This window comes from Elephas maximus, chromosome 13, assembly GCF_024166365.1.
Source record: "Elephas maximus indicus isolate mEleMax1 chromosome 13, mEleMax1 primary haplotype, whole genome shotgun sequence".
Taxonomy (NCBI): domain Eukaryota; kingdom Metazoa; phylum Chordata; class Mammalia; order Proboscidea; family Elephantidae; genus Elephas; species Elephas maximus.
The window spans coordinates 54,128,760-54,148,721 of record NC_064831.1 but is presented as its reverse complement, the minus strand read 5'-3'; the positions used below and the strand labels follow the sequence as shown (position 1 = coordinate 54,148,721).

The following is a 19,962-nucleotide window of genomic DNA, read 5'->3' as shown; positions in this document are numbered from 1 at the left end:
TCCAATGCTATATCAATTTTCAGATACAGGAAATATCCCAGTATCATATCAATATTATTTTGTCTTGCAGAGAATGTAAAAAAAAAAAAAAAAAAAAAAAAGAGGCACTATCTCCCAGCTATTATCTGAGAACTATATAATTTTTTAAATTAATTTTTATTGTGCTTTAAGTGAAAATTTACAAATCAAGTCAGTCTCTCATACAAAAATTTATATACACCTTGCTGTATACTCCTAATTGCTCTCCCCCTAATAAAACAGCATACTCCTTCCGTCCACTCTCTCTCCTTGTGTCCATTTGGGCAGCTTCTGGCTGCCCTCTCATCTCCCCTCCAGACAGGAGATGCCAGCATAATCTCATGTGTCTGCTTGATCCGAGAAGCTCGTTCCTCACCAGTGTCATTTTCCATCCCATATTCCAGTCCAATCCCTGTCTGATTAGTTGGCTTTGGGAATGGTTCCTGTCTTGGACTAACATAAGGTCTGGGGACCACGACCTCCAGGGCCCTTCTAATCCCAGTCTGACCATTAAGTCTGGTCTTTTTATGAGAATTCGGGGTCTGCATCCCACTGCTCTCCTGCTCTCTCAGAGGTTCTCTGTTGTGTTCCCTGTCAGGGCAGTCATTGGTTGTAGCCGGACACCATCTAGTTCTTCTGGTCTCAGGCTGATGTAGTCTATGGTTTATGTGGTCCTTTCTGTCTCTTGGGCTCATAATTACCTTGTGTCTTTGGTGTTCTTTATTCTTCCTTGCTCCAGGTGGATTAAGACCAATTGATGCATCTTAGATGGCCACTTGCTAGCATTTAAGACCCCAGGAGCCACTCTCCAAGTGGGATGCAGAATGTTTTCTTAATAGATTTTATTATGCCAATTGACTTAGATGTCCCCTGAAACCATGGTTCCCAAACCCCCGCCCCTGCTACGCTGGCCTTTGAAGCATTCAGTTTATTCAGGAAACTTCTTTGCTTTTAATTTAGTCCCGTTGTGCTCACCTCTCCTGTATTGTTTGTTGTCGTTCCCTTCACCTAAAATAAAACTTATCTACTATCTAATTGGGAACCCTGGTAGCATAGTGGTTAAGAGCTATGGCTGAATCTACCAGGTGCTCCTAGGAAACCGTATGGGGCAGTTCTACTCTGTCCTATAGGGTCGCTATGAGTCGGAATCGACTCGACGGCAACGGGTTTGGTTTTGGTTTTACTATCTAATTATTGAAAACCCCTCTCCCTCCCTCCTTCCCTCCCCCTCTCGTAACCATCAAAGAATATTTTCTTCTCTGTTTAAACTATTTCTCCAGTTATTATCATAGTGGTCTTACACAATATTTGTCCTTTTGCAACTGACTAATTTCACTCAGCATGTCTTCCAAATTTCTCGATGTTACGAAATGTTTCATGGATTCATCCTTGTTCTTTATCAATGCGTAGTATTCCATTGTGTGAATATACCATAATTTATTTATCCATTCATCCATTGATGGGCACCTTGGTTGCTTCCATCTTTTTGCTGTTGTAAACAGTGCAGCAGTGAACATGGGTGTGCATATATCTGTTCGTGTAAAGGCTCTTATTTGTATAGGATATATTCCAAGGAGTGGGATTGATGGATCGTATGGTAGTTCTATTTCTAGTTTTTTAAGGAAGCACCAAATCGATTTCCAAAGTGGCTGTACCATTTTACATTCCCACCAGCAATGAGTAAGTACGAGAACTATATAATTTTTTTTTCACTGATTCCTTTTTATTTGCTGAGGTACATACACAACCTGTTTCACCCCTCCATGCTTTATGAGAACTATGTAATTTTGATATGTAAACCATACAGGGATAATACAAGAAAGTAAAATTATAAGCCAGTCTCACTTATGAACATATATGCAAAAAGTCTAAACCATTATTAGTGAACTAAATTCAGTGCTGTATAAGAAGGTGTGGCAAATTCAAGATAGCCACAAATTCTTTCACACTTTTCTCATTGAGAGGTTGGCACCACATCCCTTCTTCCTCAAATGTACCCAAACTTTAAGGTACCGGCAGCTTTCCTTTGGGTAGTTCATTATGTAAAAAGAGATAACGGGAACAAAGGGTAATAAAGCATAATCAAGTTGGATTTGTTCCATGATTGTAAGAGTGGCTTTACATTAGACAGTCTATAAACTAATTGGCCAAGTAGCAGATTAAAAGAAAAAAAGATTATTTGATGAGACGCACACATTTTTTTAATTTAAAAAGTTTTCTACAAACTAAGAATAGAAAGGAACTTTCATAACTTAGTAAAAAGTATCCTCCAAAAACCTACACAAAACAGCATCCTTAGTAATGAAATGTTAGGAGCAATCTCTTTACAATCAGAAACAAGACAGTAGTGCCCATTATCACTCACTTCTGTTCAACATTGTACTGGAGGTCCCAGCTTGAAAAGAGAGAAAAATCAAGGTAATAAAAAAAATTAAAAGGACAAAACAACTCTGTATTATTTACAGAAGAGGTAAATTTCTATATAGAAAACAAAAACATTTACAAATTATTATATTTAATGAGACGTTAGCACAGTGGCAAACAAAAAGCAACTGTATTTCTACACTCCAGCCAGAAAAAAAAGTAATTTAAAAAAAGTTCCATTTACAATAAAATACTGTGCCTCAAGTTTTCTTTTAGGGTGATTGAAATGTCCTAACATTTTACTGTGGTGATGGTTAGTACAACTAGGCAAATATACTAAAGTTCATTGAATTCTACACTTAAATGAGTGGATTTTATTGTATGTCAATTATGTTTTGATAAAGCTGGTGGGAAAAAAGCCACCTAAGAATAAATCTAACAAAAAGTATGCTAGACTTGTGCAGAGAAAGTTGTAAAACTTTGTTGACAGATATTAAAGGAGAGAGATATCCATGTTCATGGATGGGAAGACTCATTCATTTCTCTCCAGTTGAACTATGGAGCCAAAGCAATTCCCATCAAAATTCCACCTCAGCCTCTCTAGGACTTTGATGAGACTGACTCTCAAATAAATGTATGGGATAACAAAGGCCCCAGAATAGTCAAGATTCTTTTGAAGAAGACTTAGATGGAAGGCCTGCCCTACCCAATATCAAGACTTCTTATAAAATTACAGTGGGAATAAATAAATGGACCAGTGGAAAAATTAGAAAGGCCCCCAGAAAATCCACACGTTTTAGAGATCTGATATTTACTGGATGTGGCATTGCAAATCACTCAAGAAAGGACAAACTGTTCAATAAATGATGCTGGGACAACCAGAAATTTATGTGGAAAAATAAAAAAAGAAAAGATATCCCTAATTCTTCCATACACAAAAATAATTTCCAGGTGGAAAGACTTAAATGAGAAAGACAAAACCTTAAAACTTTTAGAATAAAATAGAGCATTTTAATGATTTCAGAGTAGGTTAGAATTTCTTAAACACAACCTCAAAATGCTAACCACCCTAGAAAAGATTGAAAAAATTGGCTACATTATTATTAAAAGCATCTGACTGTCAAAAAAACAAACAAATGAAAATAAAAAGCAATTCCAAATCTGGGAGAATATATTTGTACTATGTATAACTGATAGTTATACATCAGCTATAAGTACATAGGGTTGCTATGAGTCGGAATAGACTTGACGGCACTGGGTTTTGGGTTTATGTATAACTGACAAAGGATTAAAATCCAGAATATATAAAGAGCTATTACAAATCAACAAAAAGAAAAGAAAACCAACCCAGTGGAGAAGTGGGCGTAAAACATGAGCAGGCATTTTATAATAAAGGCAACATAAATCATCAATGGGCATATGAAAAGATGCTTAAGCTCATTAGTAATCTGGGAAATATAAATAAACATCACAATGAGATAGCATTTTGTAACTACTACTTTGGCAAAATTAAAAAATTTGACAGTACCAAGTATTGATCAGGATGTGATTAAAAAGGAACTCTCATTCATTACTTGTGGGAGTGTAAATTTGTACTAACACTCTAGAAAACAATTTGGCCTTTTTTTTTTTTTTAAGTAAAATTGAACATTAGCAAACCCTTACAATGCAGCAGTTCTACTCCTAGCTTCTCAAACTCTCTGTGGTGAAAGACTTCTTTTTTTCATTTTTTTATTTCCAATCTGCCCTGGACTACGACATCAGTATGATAAAATAAAAATAAACTCCTAGAAAAATGATCATGTTTGAATGTCCCAGCAATGACAAATTGCTACAAGAGTTTCTAAATACTCCCTCTCAATTTCTGTGCCTACCTTATCTGGACCAGCGACAGCCTGTGGACTAGTGGTCTGCAGACCACACTTTGAATATCACTGTCCTAAAGAAGGTCTTTCACAAGTGCATCAGGAGACATGTACAAAAAAGTTCATAGTCATATTGTCCCAATAAAACCCAGAGTTTTATTCTGACTCAAAGTGACCCTATAGGACAGAGTAGAACTGCCCACATAGAATTTCCAAGAAGCAACTTGAGGATTTAAACTGCCTACCTTTTGGTTAGCAGCCGTAGCTCTTAACCACCGTGCCACCAGGGCTCCATTACTTCAATACTTAAAAAAAAAGAAATGGAAAACACCCAAATGGTCACTAAGAGGCAAATGCCTAAAAAATTATGGTGAAAATGAAAAACAATGGATGAACATTAGATACGTAATGTTGAGGGTAAAAAGCAAGTGATAGTAGACCATACAGTATGACACCATTTTATAAACCTAAAAACCAAGCAAAGCCAGGATGGTGATTCCCTGTATCATGACACAGGGGGAGGCAGAAAGATGGGATGGCAGGCACACCTTGTAGATGCAATGGCTTTGATATTGTTTTAGATGGACAGACTCGGTCTTTACTGCTCTCCGCCTTTTCTGTTAGCAATTGAACAGGCTCAGTCCTGGTTTCTTCTCTAGCTACTGCCCGCTCTTTCTCTCTATTTCATCACCAGGCTTTTAAAAAGGATCATCTACACTCGTATCTCCACTTCCCATGCCCTGGGCACTCTCTGGGCACTTATCTTCCAGTGCTTATCTCCCTTGATGTCTGGGCAGCTGTAGTCTTCTCTCCGGTGGAATCTTCTCTCCTAAGCTCTACCCTCTCCCAGTTTCCACATCATTTGCATAGCTCCTGGTTCCACTGGTATGTTGATAAGTCCATATTTGATAGCTCTGAAAAATAAAATTTTGATAGCTTTGGCTGAGTCAACCAATACCCCAGCTGCCCCCTGGACATCTCCCTCTGGATGCTTCTCAGGCACCTCAAGCTCAACCCCTCAGTGGCTCCAGTTATGTCCTCACACTCCTCAGGTAGGAGATGTCCTCTTTCTTACTAGACTCAGGGAATGTGGATTTCCTCCCTGCCTTCTGTTGTTCTCCATAGCCTTCTACCATTGACTTGACTGGTTTCCACCAGAGAATTCTGAAGCAGGCCTTGCCACTAGACCCCCATTTCTCCTTGCACCTTCCTCTCCACTCCTCTTCTTCCCTTCTCTGGTCTTCCTGTGTACTTTTGCTCTTCCTTAGTATCAAGGCCTGTTTGTAAAAGCTTTCTACTGGGATAAAAGGCAACTCCTTCCTCAGAATTCTTAGGCCTAGAACATCTTTACCCACTGCTCTGATTTTCCTTAGTGGGAATTTAGGATGGAGGCATTTGGCACCCAATTCCCTTACAGACATCTCTTCCCATTTTCACACTCCTATTAATTCTTCAATATGGCTTCTTTCAGCTCCAGAAATCGTGAACTATGAGCCCCTGGGGCTGGAGGCTGACATGTGGTAAGTTGTGCAGCCCACCCTGGCCCCTGGTCTCTGTGGTCCAAGGGCAGAATGTCTCCAGGAGACAGCCCCCTTGCTCATGAAACCCCTTTCTCCAGACTCATCTTTCAGGGCCACTGGCTGCTTTGGCTGTGTGCACCTGCAGTCTTGGCAGCTGGAGGCAGGTAGGCCTGGACCTGAGGCCAGTTAGAACATGGCTGGGCCTGAGCTTTGCCAGCAGTGGAGAGATGGAGGGGCAAGGGCAGTGGAGAGGCCAAGGGGTAGCATCCCCAGCAGAGCCTGCCACGGCCGTGATAGTAACCCTGGCTCATTCCATCAGTCTACCAGGTGTTCACTGAGAGCTTCTTGTTAGTTCCAGGCAATGTGTTGGGCCTGGGGGTACTGCAGTGACTGGTCCCCTGTACAGATGGACTCTTTTGTTTGAATGGTGCTTTACAGCTTGCCGAGCACCTTCATTGCTTGGCTTTGTAAAATCCTGCCAGCAGTCCTGTGAGGTAGTTATTGTTATCCTGATTCTGTGAGGAGACAGAGGCTCAGAGATGACAAGGGAATTGCCTGTATCATAGAGCCAGCAACTGTGGCCTCTGACTCAATGTCCAGAGCTTGATGACTCCAAACATGGCCCAGGCTGCTGAGGAAGACTGGGATGAAGAGGGGCTTGGGGCTTGAGACAGCATCCAGGGGCCACCAGGGAGGAAGCAAGTGACATCTTCTCTGAGAACCATGTGAGGAGCCTGGCTACCGCTGATCTGACTGTGCTTTGTTCTGCAGGAGCATCGGTGTCATCACCTATATCCTGTGAGTATCCCTGATTCTAGTGCTCAGACCTGGGCAACTGGGAGGAATGAGAAAGGGCAGGCAGATGGACAGGCAGACAGACAAACTGACTTACTGAGCACCCACTGTGAGCCAGCTGTGTTACATCCACACAGCAAACCTGAGGCTAAGCGCTCTTAGCTCCATTTCATACATTTGTCTCTGTGGTTGAGGTCATGCAGAAACCAGGAGGGCAGCCTCTGGCCCTCCATCCTGTGCAGGCTGAGCCAGCATTCCAACTGTGACCAGACTGAGCTTTACTGTGAGGATATCGGTTTTCACTTAGAAGCCTTGGGACAGCCAGAAGCTGGCTGTGGCCTCCCTGATCCTGCCCCTTCTCTATCTCTCCAGGTCCCCTTTTCTTCCTCTCACATTCTGTCTCCTCCTTTCTCTCCCCTCTCCCTTTTCCCCAGTCTCTCCTTTCAGTCTTTGGAGTATTAAGTCACTTCGGCAGGGATTTCCTGCTTAGCTCCAGTGTGTAGTGGATTATACCTAGGGTTGGAGTCAGGCAAATGTCACTTTCCATCTCTGTGGCCTTGTCAACTTATTTAACCTCTGAGCCTGTTTTTCTCACCAGAAAAATAGGAATCACAAACTCCCCACCACTGGTGTGCTGAGAGGGTTAAATTAGCCAACATGTGCTAATTCCCCAGTGCCTGCATACAGCGGGTTAGTAATTGTTTGTTCCTCGGGGTTTCCTCACCATTTTCTTCTCACAGCACACACGGAAAATGGTATTTTCCTAGCACGCTGGGGTAAAGAGCTTCCCACAGCCAAAAGGGATAGGAGGCGCCAGTGCTCAACAGTTGAGGGAAGCATTAGATGACACCCCTGGTTTTAAGAAGACTTCAGGGGATATTTTGGGTTTAAGGTCTAAAGATTATCTCAGGCAGCTCTCGGACTGGGAAGCACCGCTCATGTGGTAGACCCCCTGAGCTGTGGCAGAGGGTCTCAACCCTGGCTGCCCATTGCTTGCTGTTGTTGTTGTGTGCTGTCGAGTCAATTCCAATTCATAACGACTCTATAGGTCAGAGGAGAACCACCTTATATGGTTTCCTAGACTGAAATCTTTATGAGAACAGATGGCCGGGTCTTTTCTCCTGCAGAGCAGCTCTTGGGTTTGAACTGCCAACCTTTTGGTTAGCAGCCAAATGCTTAACTATTGTGCCACCAGGGCTTCTTGGCTGCACGTTAACACTTTTAATAACTACCACAGTCCAGGCCCCATCCCAGATCTATTAAATCAGAATTGCTATGCGTGGGGCCAGCATCAGTATTTTTTTTCCTAAATTTTATTTACTTTGTTGTTGTTGAGAATATACACAGCAAAACATACACAGTACAACAGTTTCTACATGTACCATTTAGTGACACTGATTACATTCTTCCAATTGTGTAACCATTCTCACCCTCCTTTTCTGAGTTGTTCCTCTCCATTAACATCAACTCACTGCCCCCTAAGGTTCCTATCTAGTCTTTCAAGTTGCTGTTGTCAATTTGGTCCCCATATAAATAGTTCTTAAAAGAGCATAATGCTCAAGGCAGACATTTTTTACTTGTTAAGCTAAATTGTTGTTTGGTTTTATGAAGACCTCAGGGAATATTTTGGGTTTAAGGTTTAAAGATTATCTCAGAGCAATAGTTTCAGGGGTTCATCCACCCTCTGTGGCTCCAGAAAGTCTAGAGTCCATGAGAATTTGAAATTCTGTTCTGTAGCTTCAGTATTTTTTAAAAGCTTCCACTGAATTTGATGCAAAGAGAGAGCTGAAAACCGTTGATCTGTATAGTTCCACCTCAGACCGAAAATATGCAGACATTGGCTCTTGAAACCTTGATTTCTTCAGAACTCTAGTGCCCATATTGAAATATTAGGGTATTCCAGCATCTACAGGGCTCACAGTCTTCTTACGTTTGAATTCAACACAGCTTTGTTGAGTACTCGCCCCCTGGCACGTACTATGCCGCGTGCTTGGGGTACTGCTGTGAAGGAGATTCTACCCTGCTTGCCTGGAGCTCCCTGTCTGTGGGTGAGACACCCACACAGCTGACTCTGACGCAGGGGGACCAAGCTATGCTGGAGGTACGAACACGCTTCCGTGAGATACAGATGAGGAAGCAACTGTTTTTGTTTCTTTTTTCTTTCTGATGAAGTATTTTTTTTTGTTTTTTAATTTTTATTGTGGTGAAATATATATATGAAAAACATTACAACCGTTTTTACAAGTACAATTCAATGACGTTAATTACATTCACTGGCTGAAAGCAGAGAATACCAGAAGGATGTTTACCTGTGTTTTATTGACTATGCAAAGGCATTTGACTGTGTGGATCATAACAAATTATGGATAATGTTGCGAAGAATGGGAATTCCAGAACACTTAGTTGTGCTCATGAGGAACCTTTACATAGATCAAGAGGCGGTTGTTCGGACTGAACAAGGGGATACTGACTGGTTTAAAGTCAGGAAAGGTGTGCGTCAGGGTTGTATTCTTTCACCATACTTATTCAATCTGTATGCTGAGCAAATAACCCGAGAAGCTGGACTACATAAAGAAGAACGCGGCATCAGGATTGGAGGAAGACTCACTAACAACCTGCGTTATGCAGATGACACAACCTTGCTTGCTGAAAGTGAAGAGAACTTGAAACACTTACTAATGAAGATCAAAGACCACAGCCTTCAGTATGGATTGCACCTCAACATAAAGAAAACAAAAATCCTCACAAATGGACCAGTCAGCAACATCATAATAAACGGAGAAAAGATTGAAGTTGTCAAGGGTTTCATTTTACTTGGATCCCCAATCAACAGCCATGGAAGCAACAGTCAAGAAATCAAAAGACTCATTGCATTGGGTAAATCTGCTGCAAAGGACCTCTTTAAAGTGTTGAAAAGCAAAGATGTCACCTTGAAGACTAAGGTGCACCTGACCCAAGCCATGGTATTTCCAATTGCATCATATGCATATGAAAGCTGGACAATGAATAAGGAAGACTGAAGAAGAATTGACGCCTTTGAATTGTGTTGTTGGCGAAGAATATTGAATATACCACGGACTGCCAAAAGAACGAACAAATCTGTCTTAGAAGAAGTACAACCAGAATGCTCCTTAGAGGCAAGGATGGCGAGACTGCATCTTACATACTCTGGACATGTTGCCAGGAGGGATCAGTCCCTGGAGAAGGACTTCATGCTTGGCAGAGTACAGGGTCAGCGGAAAAGAGGAAGACCCTCAACGAGGTGGATTGACACAGTGGCTGCAACAGTGAGCTCAAGCATAACAACAATTGTAAAGATGGCTCAGGACCGGGCAGTGTTTTGTTCTGTTGTGCATAGGGTCGCTATGAATCGGAACCAACTCGATGGCACCTAACAACAACAACAATTATGTTCTCCAAGTTGAGGGAGCCACTGGTTTCACTGTAGCTGTGGAAGGTTTAACAAGAGAGAGATTTGAACCGGTCTGTAAGGAATGATGTTAATCCTCTGGGTGGAGAGGGAGGGAAGGGTTGTATTGTCTCAGGAACAGTGTGAGGAAACGAACAGTGGCTGAAATGTATGGAGTGTGTGATACGGAGCTACCTCTAACGGCCTCGAATGCCTTGCTTAGTTTAGATGTGATTCTATAGAAAATGGGGAGTCAAAGAAAGTTTTTTTGTGTGTTCTAACAATAACAGCCATCAGTAACATCTAAGAATAGCAATAATAGCTCTTAGAAGGGCCAGGATTCACAAAACATTTTATATACCTTATTGCTCTCATTTATTCTTCACGTGAGGTAGGGACTTTTACTTTCTTCACTTGACAGATGAAACTGAAGCTCTGAGAAGTTGAGTAACTTACCTAGGTTCACACAGCTAGTGAGCTAGTGAGCTGGGATTCAAACCAAGGATTGAAATACCTGCCCCCCGCCACCAGTGCACCTTGCTGTCGTTATGCTAAGAAAGTGGCAGCAGGGATGGGGTGATATTCAAGAGCTATTCAGTAAATGGGATCATCAAGACTTGCTGGCCAGTTAGATGTGGTGAGGGAAGGAAAGGAGGGGTCAAAGGTGACCCCATGTTTCTATCTAGGGTGCGTTTGTGAAGTGATGCCATTTATCAAGGCAGGGGAGTGCATGGTGGGAAGTTTGGGCCCAGTGAGTTCTGGGACAGTGGGACATCCAGGTAGAGTTATCTCATGGGCAACTGGAATACAAGTCAGGAGATGGTAGATTTAGGAGTCACTGTGTATGACACATCCTTGACAAGCCCTGCAAGGGAGCCTTACAGACCCTGCCTGTCCCTAAAGGCCCATCCGTTTCCACACCTCCTGGGCTTTGTTTATTCTGCTCCATTAGCCTGGACTCTTCCAGCTCCTCCTCCTACTGCTGACAACCTTTCTATTCTTCTGCACGCAACTGACGCAAATATCACCTCTACCCTGAAGTCTGCACTGCACTACCTCTTTCCTGTGCTCCCCCAGTCCTTTGGCCTTCCATTGTATTCTACTTTGTTCTGCAGGGGATTATAGAGAACTGTGTTTCTTTGTTTCTCTCTCCTAGCCTTTGAGTCCCTTGAAGACAGTTTATCTCTGCCAAGTTCTTAGTAGGAGATCCATAAAACTGTACTGAATTGGATTCAATTGAAAAGGTTGCTCATCAGCTGACCCGAGTGGGTCTGCTGTGTTGCTGGGGCCTCCCATTCCCATGCAACAGTATGGGTCAGGGTTCCCCAAGTCCGTCACCCCCGTTCCAACCACTTTCCCACAGTCACGTGATTCCTTCTCTATTGTGCTCAGCCTAAGCGGAGCATCCCCTTTCCTGGGAGACACGAAGCAGGAAACGCTGGCAAATATCACAGCAGTGAGTTATGACTTTGACGAGGAATTCTTCAGCCAAACTAGTGAGCTGGCCAAGGACTTCATTCGGAAGCTTCTGGTTAAAGAGACCCGGTAAGAGGACAGAGAAAGGCATTGGTTACAAGGCATTGATCGTCTGTCTGTCCCTTTGCTTTCCCAAGGAAGTGTCAGTCTGCCCCGCTTTGCCATGGGGTGTCACCATGTGTCTAATCTGGGCAGGTGCTGGGAAGCATGGACTGGCCAAGACTTGGCATTCCTTGTGTTTGCTCAAGTCTTTCTGCTTTCTTCTTCTGCCGAAATGCAAATAACCATGTGCACGTGTGTGTTTGTATGTGTGCGTATATATATATGTGTGTGTGTGTGTGTGTGTAAATCACCCTGAGTTTCTCTAGTGCTCATTACCTTGTGCAGTCTGTCCCAAGGGGACTTGGTACTAGAAATTGAAAAGGTAAATTGGCACAGTTTTCAAGCCAATTCAAGTTTGGAGGAGAGGAGGTGAGCTCAGTACAAGCACAGTGAGAGAGTGGGAGCTATGCTAATCCTACCCTGCTAATCTGATCCCTTCTTCTGACCCCAGAGGGAGCCCATGGCTGTGGGAGTCAGAGAAGGAGATGGGCAGGAAATTGTAGGGTGTTAGGTGCCTAGAGAATATCCTAGATGAGCAGGGGAAAGGCACCTCACAGACCCTAGAAGGCCATGTCCTCTTAGTCACCCAGACTCCAGAGAGGGCCAGGGTGGGTTCCTCTAAAGTACAGGGGCCCTGACTTTCCAGACTAAGAGCAATGCTAGTGAGGGTCATGCTACCTGAATACAGAGCAGCAAAGGGCAGAGAATGGAAGTGGGAGGCAAACAGAAAACAGGTTTAGCAATGGAGAGCTGGCTTTTGGAGGATTCTGGGGGAAAGGAAGCTCAATAGAGCATTTATGACTCTTATAGTGTGACTTTAAGCCCTTTAACCTTAAGACTGTAGGTGAGGGGCCCTTTAATGTTGAGATTGAAGGTGAGGGGGCCTTTAACCTTGAGACTGAAGTTGAGGGGCCCTTTAACCTTGAGACTGTAGGTAAGGGGCCCTTTAACCTTGAGGCTGTAGGTAAGGGGCCCTTTAACCTTGAGATTCAAGGTGAGGAGCCCTCTAACCTTGAGATTGTAGATAAGGGGCCCTTTAACCTTGAGACTGAAGGTAAGGGGCCCTTTAACCTTGAGACTGAAGGTGAGGGACCCTTTAACCTTGAGACAAGGTGAGGGGCCCTTAACCTTGAGACTAAAGGTGAGGGGCCCTTTAACCTTGAGACTGAAGGTGAGGGGCCCTTTACCTGGAGACTGCAGGTAAGGGTTTATGTCAGATAACTCTTCCTAGGGGTCTGCTTCAAGCCCTTTTCCTCTCAGTGCAGGGAATGCAGCCGCCTCGCATCTGTCTCTCCATCCCCCATTATGCTGGCCTGATGGCAGTGGTCAAAGTATGCCCAAATGCAGGACTGAAGAGTTAAGACTGCAGACTGCTCCCAGTTTTTGTCCTCATGGGTCATCACTGTTTTCTGATCCCTGTTTCAGGAAACGACTCACGATCCAAGAGGCTCTCACACACCCCTGGATCACGGTAAGAGCTCGGGGATGAGTTCCAGCGAGCAGGTGGGTCCCTGCTGTGTTGCCAGGGCTGGCAGGGTGGCCAGATGCAGAGGGCCTATGGAGAGACCTTTGCTTGATACACTGACCCTTAGGAACAGATGTGAAAGCTAGTCAGGAACCCCTGAGGGTCTGGGCTTGTTCAAGTAGGTTTATGCTACTTGCAGTTTGTATTTCATAGACTGAGATGAAACCTTCACATACCTCAGCTGAAACTCTTTTGCTCTGAGGCCAGCTTGTAAAGTGTTCTTTACCGGGGGACATAAATTCGTTACTTCCCAATGCAGAAATCGGGGCTCCCAATTGTAGCGACAGGTCAACGGCAATGAAAAACCCCAGCTTTGTAACTAGGGCACTTCCTTTCTGATTTCGGGGCTTTGAGTAAAGGATGACACCCAAATTAGCCACCCGCTTCCTCAGTCCCCAAGAACCTCAGGGAACAGGCTCTGAGGTGAGGCCTTGTGGGGAAGAGAGGCAGCCATTTTGTTAGGGTGATCCACTTCCTCTGTAAGGGGGAGGGGAAAATGGTGAATTCCTGCCAACTCCCCTTGTAATGGAGCTGCTGGCTTTTCAGAAGGTCTTGCAGCCTGGTACAGGGAGAAGTACTTTGGGAGGGTGACAGTCAGGAGATCAGTACTCTGGCCTCATTATGGTGGCAGATTAGCTTTGTGACTTTCAGGGATGTCACCCAACTTCCTGTTCACCTCACTTGTTAAATGAGAAGGTGGAGAGGGTGATCTGTGAGTTTGTAAGTGGTGCAAATAAGAAGGGTAGAGGCTCCTGGGGAATCCCTGGGTGGCACAAATCGTTAAGCGCTCAGCTACTAACTGAAAGGTAGGCAGTGCAAGTCCCTCCAGAGGTGCCTCAGAAAAAAGCCCTGGTTATCTGCTTCTGAAAGGTCACAGCTGTTGAAAACCCTGTGGAGCACAGTTCTACTGTGGCACACATGGGGTGGCCATGAGCCAGAATCGACTAGATGGCAATTTTTTTTTTAGAAGGCCATGGAAGATGGAGGGGAGAGAGGGCTGGGTGGTCGGGGATAAGGTCAGGTTCATCTGCCTCTCGAAGGACAGGGAAGGCCAGGGCCCTCCAGGTCTGGGGTTGGCCCAAAGCAACAGAGCTGGGGGATGTCTTGGGCTGCCTCCCTGCTCAGCATGCCATTGCAGAGGCCCAAGGAACTGACTGTTGCTAGAGGAGGGGGCCCCTCTCCCAACCGTGGCCTTGTGTGCTCCAGTCCCTGAGGCGATCCCTGTGGGGCCCTTGCTCTAGCCTGCTTGTCTGTGTGGGCGCCCATTAAATGCTATGCGTGTGGAGACCCCTCTAATGGCCGTGGACCACCCTGCCCTGAAGGGAGCATGCAGGCAGCACCCCGCCCAGTGCCACTTCCACCTGGTTCTTCTCACCACCTGATGCATGCACTTCCGCCTGCACCTGGAGCTTGCTTCTGCAGCGTGTGTCAGACTAACATTCTGGTTCTTCTGTCTGAACGCCCACCAGTTGAAAGGAGACATCAGAGCCCCTGAACAGCGGAAGACCAAGCGCCTGAGAGAGTACACCCTCAAGTGCCACTCAAGCATGCCCCCCAACAACACCTACATCAACTTCGAGCGTTTTGCCCACGTGGTAGAGGACATGGCTCTGGTGGAGCAGGGATGCCGCTCCCTGGCGGGGGCCCATGATACCATCCAGGACGACGTGGAGGCCTTGGTCTCCATCTACAATGAGAAGGAGGCCTGGTACCGAGAGGAAAGCGAGAACACCCGGCATCACCTGTCCCAGCTCAGGTACGAGTTTCGCAAGGTAGAGTCCCTGAAGAAACTCCTGCGCGAAGACATCCGGGCTACAGGGTCCAGCCTTGGAAGCATGGGCAGGAAATTGGACCGTCTGCAGGCGCAGTTTGAGGATCTAAGGCAGGAGCTCTCAGCAGACCTACAGTGGATCCAGGATCTGGTGGGCAGCTTCCAGCTGGAGAGTGGGAACACAGATGGCCTGGGCTCCGTGTTCCACCAGGACGCCAGTGAATCCCTGACGGAGCTGCTCAACAGAGCGTGCAGTGAGGAAGTCCTGGCCGGCTTGAAGTTCTGAAGCCCCAGAATCCAGCCAGGAATTAATGCATCCCGGATGGCTTGCATAAGCATGCTCTCAAGTGCCCTGCTGGGTCATCCAGCTAGACTTATCCTGCAGGTTCTAGTTAACAATTCATTCTGCACTTCCCCTCACCAACCTGGTTTTCTGGGGAGGGAGCTGGCAGGGCAGCCAAGCTTTTAAAGCAGTTAGAGAATGGATACCCCTGACTGGAAAGCCCTAGCGTACCCTGCCCCAGAGGGAGGAATGCTGGCCCTGGGGAGATGCCTGATAATTGATTTGAGATGATGGATCTGCTCACACCCCACTTCTCACCTATGCACCTCACGGATTGCAGAGCTTGGGTAATACTTGAATGGACTGGGGATGATAGTAAGTCAGCTTGGTGCTTTCCTGCCGCAGAAGCAGGAGTTTAAAATGAACAGAGAAAATAATACTGCCTTTCGTTTGGATTGACTTTTCACTTACCAAGCCCTATATGCCTGTGGCCTCATTTGATCCTTAAAAGAACTCTGTGAGATAGAAAGGTGGGTATTATTATTACTCCCATGTACCAGATGAGGAAATTGATCCAGGGAGGGGCAGTGACTTACTCAGAATCACCCACAGTAAGTCAGCCTAGATGAAGCAGGAACCCAGGATGGCCAACTCTGAGATGCAGTACTTGGGAGAAATAGTGAGGTTTTGCTGTAAATATCAACCTTAATATTAAAGTTCAGATCCCACAGGCAAAGAAAGCAACGTCAGGTACTCTGCCAGGTGAATGCCACATCCTTCAGTCAATTGCCTCAAAAATTGTGTGCTAGAGGGTGCGGTTCACTGTTTCTGCCCAGCCCGGTTGCTATGAGAGCAGGAGGGAAGGCAGCAGCATCTTACCCTCCTCCACTCTTTCCCCCATTCTGGCCAAGGGCCCCAAATTTGTGTTGAGAATGAAGACCAAAAGGAATTCCATAGGTTCCTTTTCTTCTGTACCTAGGGCATTGGGCCCTGAAAGGGCTGAGAAATTCTATGAGCACTTTTGAGGAGGGTGGATGTCAATATTGGGAAGCACAAGACACCGTGGCCCCTTCATGACCCAAAGCTTTGAGCACGCCTCCCCGGGGACTCTGTGATCTAAGGAGGGGCCAGTCAGCCACTCGTATTCCCAGATCCTGGAGTGTGGGCCCTGCTCTATGGCCTGGGGATGAGGGGGAGGCGGACTGTATAGTTTCAAAATGCCTTCACAGCCTCACAAACACTCTTATCAGATAATAAGTGGATGGGTAGTGTAAATATCATTCCCAATTTGGAGATAAGGAAACAGAAAGCGGATGTGATTTACCCAGAGTCATGTCATTAATAGTAAAATGAAAATCTGATGACAAGACTGTTGCCCTTTCTGCTCCCTCTAAGTACTGCAGCCTCAGGGAGTTTATCGTCTGCTCAGAGCCGCAGGTTATGCACAGATCCAGCCATCCGTCCATGCACTAATAGCTCTTCAGCTCCTACCAACGGCCAGGCCCTCTGCTGGCACTGGGAACACAATGTTGAGTAAAAACAGGCACGTTTCCTGCCATCGTGGAGTTCACAGTCCAGTGAAGGAGTCAAGCATTAATCAGAAATCACCATGGTAGCACTGCACTGTGACGTATTCCGTGAAAAAGAAGTATGTGGTACTGCAAGAACCCACAGTGGGGGATGGAACTATTCAGGGTGACGTGGTGATGTGGTGACGCCGGAGCTGAGGTCAGCTAAGCAAACCAGGAAGAGAGAAGTGTTCCTGACAGAGGCATCAGCAAGGGCTGTGCAGCAAGGCTGTGCAGGAGGGGACAGGCTGAAAATGTGAGGACAGAAAGAAAACTAGAGAGCAGAGAAATAACAAGAGTGCAGTGTAGACACGGCTGGAAAGGAGGCAGGGCAGACCTGGCAGGGCTTGGCCACATTAAAGGGCTCTGCCTTTACCCCAGATTTGGCAGGGCTTGGCCACTTTAAAGGACTCTGCCTTTACCCCAGACTTGGCAGGGCTTGGCCACTTTAAAGGGCTCTACCTTTATCCCAGACCTGGCAGGGCTTGGCCACGTTAAAGGGCTCTGCCTTTATCCCAGACCTGGCAGGTCTTGGCCATATTAAAGGATTCTGCCTTTATCCCAGACCTGGCAGGGCTTGGCCACGTTAAATGGCTCCACCTTTATCCCAGGAGTCCTGGGAAGTCACTGAAGGGTACCCAGCTAGTCAATAGCTCTTGAGAGGAAATGCCCAGTGAGCAGTGAAGGCAGGAAGTGGTTTAGGATGAGACCAGGAGATTTTGATCCCATAAAACCATTTCTTAAAACTGCATTTCCGTTTCTATTAGCATGCCGGGTCATTCAAATATCATATATAATATTTATAATGGAAACTTTTTCATGAAATGTAAGAAACCATGATTGTAAGATGCATGGCACAGTGGTTAAAGTGATTGACTGTGAACTGAAAGGTCAGTGGTTTGAAACCACCAGTGGCTCCATGGGAGTCTGCTTCCATAGAGATTTATACCCTTGGAAACCCTATGGGGTCGCAATGAGTAGGGATTGACTTGACAGCAGTGGGTTTGGGGTTTTTTGGGTTTAAGAAAGAAAAAGGAGCCCCTGGGTAGTGCAAGTGGTTAACACACTCAGCTGCTAACCGAAAGGTTAGAGGTTTGAGTCTACCCAGAGGCACCTTGGAAGAAAGGCCTGGTGATCTACCTCTGAAAAAGCAGCCATTGAGGACCCTGTGGAGCACAGTTCTGACACACGTGGGGTTGCCATGAGTTGGAATTGACTTGACAGCAACTGGTTTAAGAAAGAAAAAAGTCCAAGATGGGGAGTCCAATAAGAGACCCCCCCATAGAGCTGGGACATCCTCTGTGAGAGGGTAAATAAAGCCACCACACAGAAAGGGAAGGCAAGGAAACCTGTGTATCTCAACCTAGACACTCAGTGAGGGATGGAAAACCCTCCCCTGTCAGTAGGAGCCCCAGGCCAGACATGCTCACATAGGTTGGCTTTCTGGATTCGCACTCTCAGTGTGATCCACAAAACCTCATGTAGAGAGACTAATGGAAAACGATCTGGGGCTAGCTGGCCCCAGATGGCTGGTGAAGCAGGGTAGTCCTCTCTGGGAGTATCTACCTTCACTCCAAGCTGATACTGAAGGAATAACACCATTGACTTGGAGATGCATCCTGACTTCAGAGATCTGAGAATGTGCATCTTGGAGTCAATGCAAGACAACAAAAATCCTGTTTTTCCCCCCTACACCCAACGTGGTAGAATTGGTACAATGACCCAGCTACAATCTTTCCAAGGACTTACCTGCCCTGTCTAGGACTTTGTGTACTCATTTGGCTTAAAAACAACTCGTTGCCCTCGAGTTGATTCCGACTCATAGTGACCCCGTGACACTGTTTGGCGTCAGACAATGCAAATATGAAAGGTCCCTTGGGTCAAGTCAGCAGAACTTTACCCCAGCCAGCCAGGCCTCCTAAGGACACAAGCTGCCAATTCAGCAAAGCAGGGCAAACTTTCTTGTGAAGGTCAAAAGAAAATGCAGTAAAAGAGAGAAATGTTGCGATGATTCGAGTTAGGGAGACGGGGGAGAGTGGGAGGAGAAGTGGCTGTTTTAGAATCATGGGGTCAGCCACACACTGTTTGTGCTGAGAGAGCCCTTGGGGGTGAGCCCCCTACACCCTCACTTATAAGCTGGGCTTGTCAACCAACTAGTCAGCCCCAGAACTGGGGTCAGAACCCAAAAGTGGTTTTTCTCACGTTAGTGGACTGCAGCTCCCTGTGTTCACGTCCAGTTGTCAGTAACTACTGCTCATCTAGATGTTTCGTAAACAGACGCTTCTCTGTACAAACAGTGTCTAAAGACAAATGGAAGTGAGCTGAGAACTCCCCTCCAAATCTTCTGGAAAATCAGAGAAGATTGTGACCTTCCTTCTGTCACCTGGCTAGCCCTCCTCCCACCCTCCTTTGGCATCAGAACCTGATGCCGAGGGGAACCCAAGGAGGCCAAGGATACGCTGTGTTACGGAAGGCCTAGCTGGAGAACCTGCTTAACTCGTCCACGTGCCCAGCCACTGGCATCTTACCGGTGGCAGGCGAGGGCAGGCCGGCGTTACCTCTGGGGATGGGGTTGGCGCATGGACTGTGTCTCTGGTACCTAGGAGGAGGTGCTGCTCTGTGTGCATGCCCCTCTACCCTCACTGCAGGTTTGTAATTTACCAGACTGTGAATTAAAAGGTTGACCTCTGTGCTCTGCTCAAATACCATCCTGGGCTTTAGAGGGTGGGAGCGTGGTGTGTGACATTTTCCTGAACAATAATTCCCAATGAGAATCACTGGGAGAGTCAGCAGCTGGGGGAGGCACCATCTTGTCCCGGCTCCGAGGCAGATGCATCAGGCTATGATTGTCTGCCTTTGGATGGGAAGGGTGGAGACAGTCTGGTAATTGGTGATTGTGCTGATGCCAGAGGCTGGCAGGGTGGGCTGGAGGGGGGTAATAATGACAGCAGAAGCCAGGGCCTCCTCCATGGAGTGTCTCCCCCCACATACGCTGTAGGTGATTACAAAGATGGCGGTTCCCCAACTCATTTGATCACGAAGCCCAGTCAGTCTGGATCGAGGTGGCTCTGTGCCCAGCTATCACCCCCACTGCCACCTCCTGTAAATGTCTGTGGAGCTGAATGGCCTGGGAAACTCTTGGCCTGTGGAAAGGATTCTTTGCCCGGTAGAGGAGACTCAGCAGCAGGCATATTCAAGGAGCAGGGGGAGCAGAAGGGACCAGTTCAGTTGAACAAACCTTGATTGTGCTCCAGCTCAGGGGGGAG

General features: G+C 46.1%; 1 protein-coding gene across 2 annotated transcripts in view; it reads left to right on the top strand.

Annotated features, from left to right (window-relative positions):
* The window catches only part of DAPK2 (death associated protein kinase 2), a 156,436-nt gene that overhangs the window by 119,516 nt on the left and 16,958 nt on the right, over positions 1 to 19,962 (top strand). For both annotated transcript variants that reach the window (XM_049905644.1, XM_049905643.1), the window contains 4 exons: positions 5,719 to 5,767; positions 6,539 to 6,565; positions 11,364 to 11,516; positions 12,975 to 13,020. In XM_049905644.1, coding sequence (XP_049761601.1) covers positions 5,719 to 5,767; positions 6,539 to 6,565; positions 11,364 to 11,516; positions 12,975 to 13,020 — 275 coding nt within the window. The remainder of the gene's footprint in view (positions 1 to 5,718; positions 5,768 to 6,538; positions 6,566 to 11,363; positions 11,517 to 12,974; positions 13,021 to 19,962) is intronic.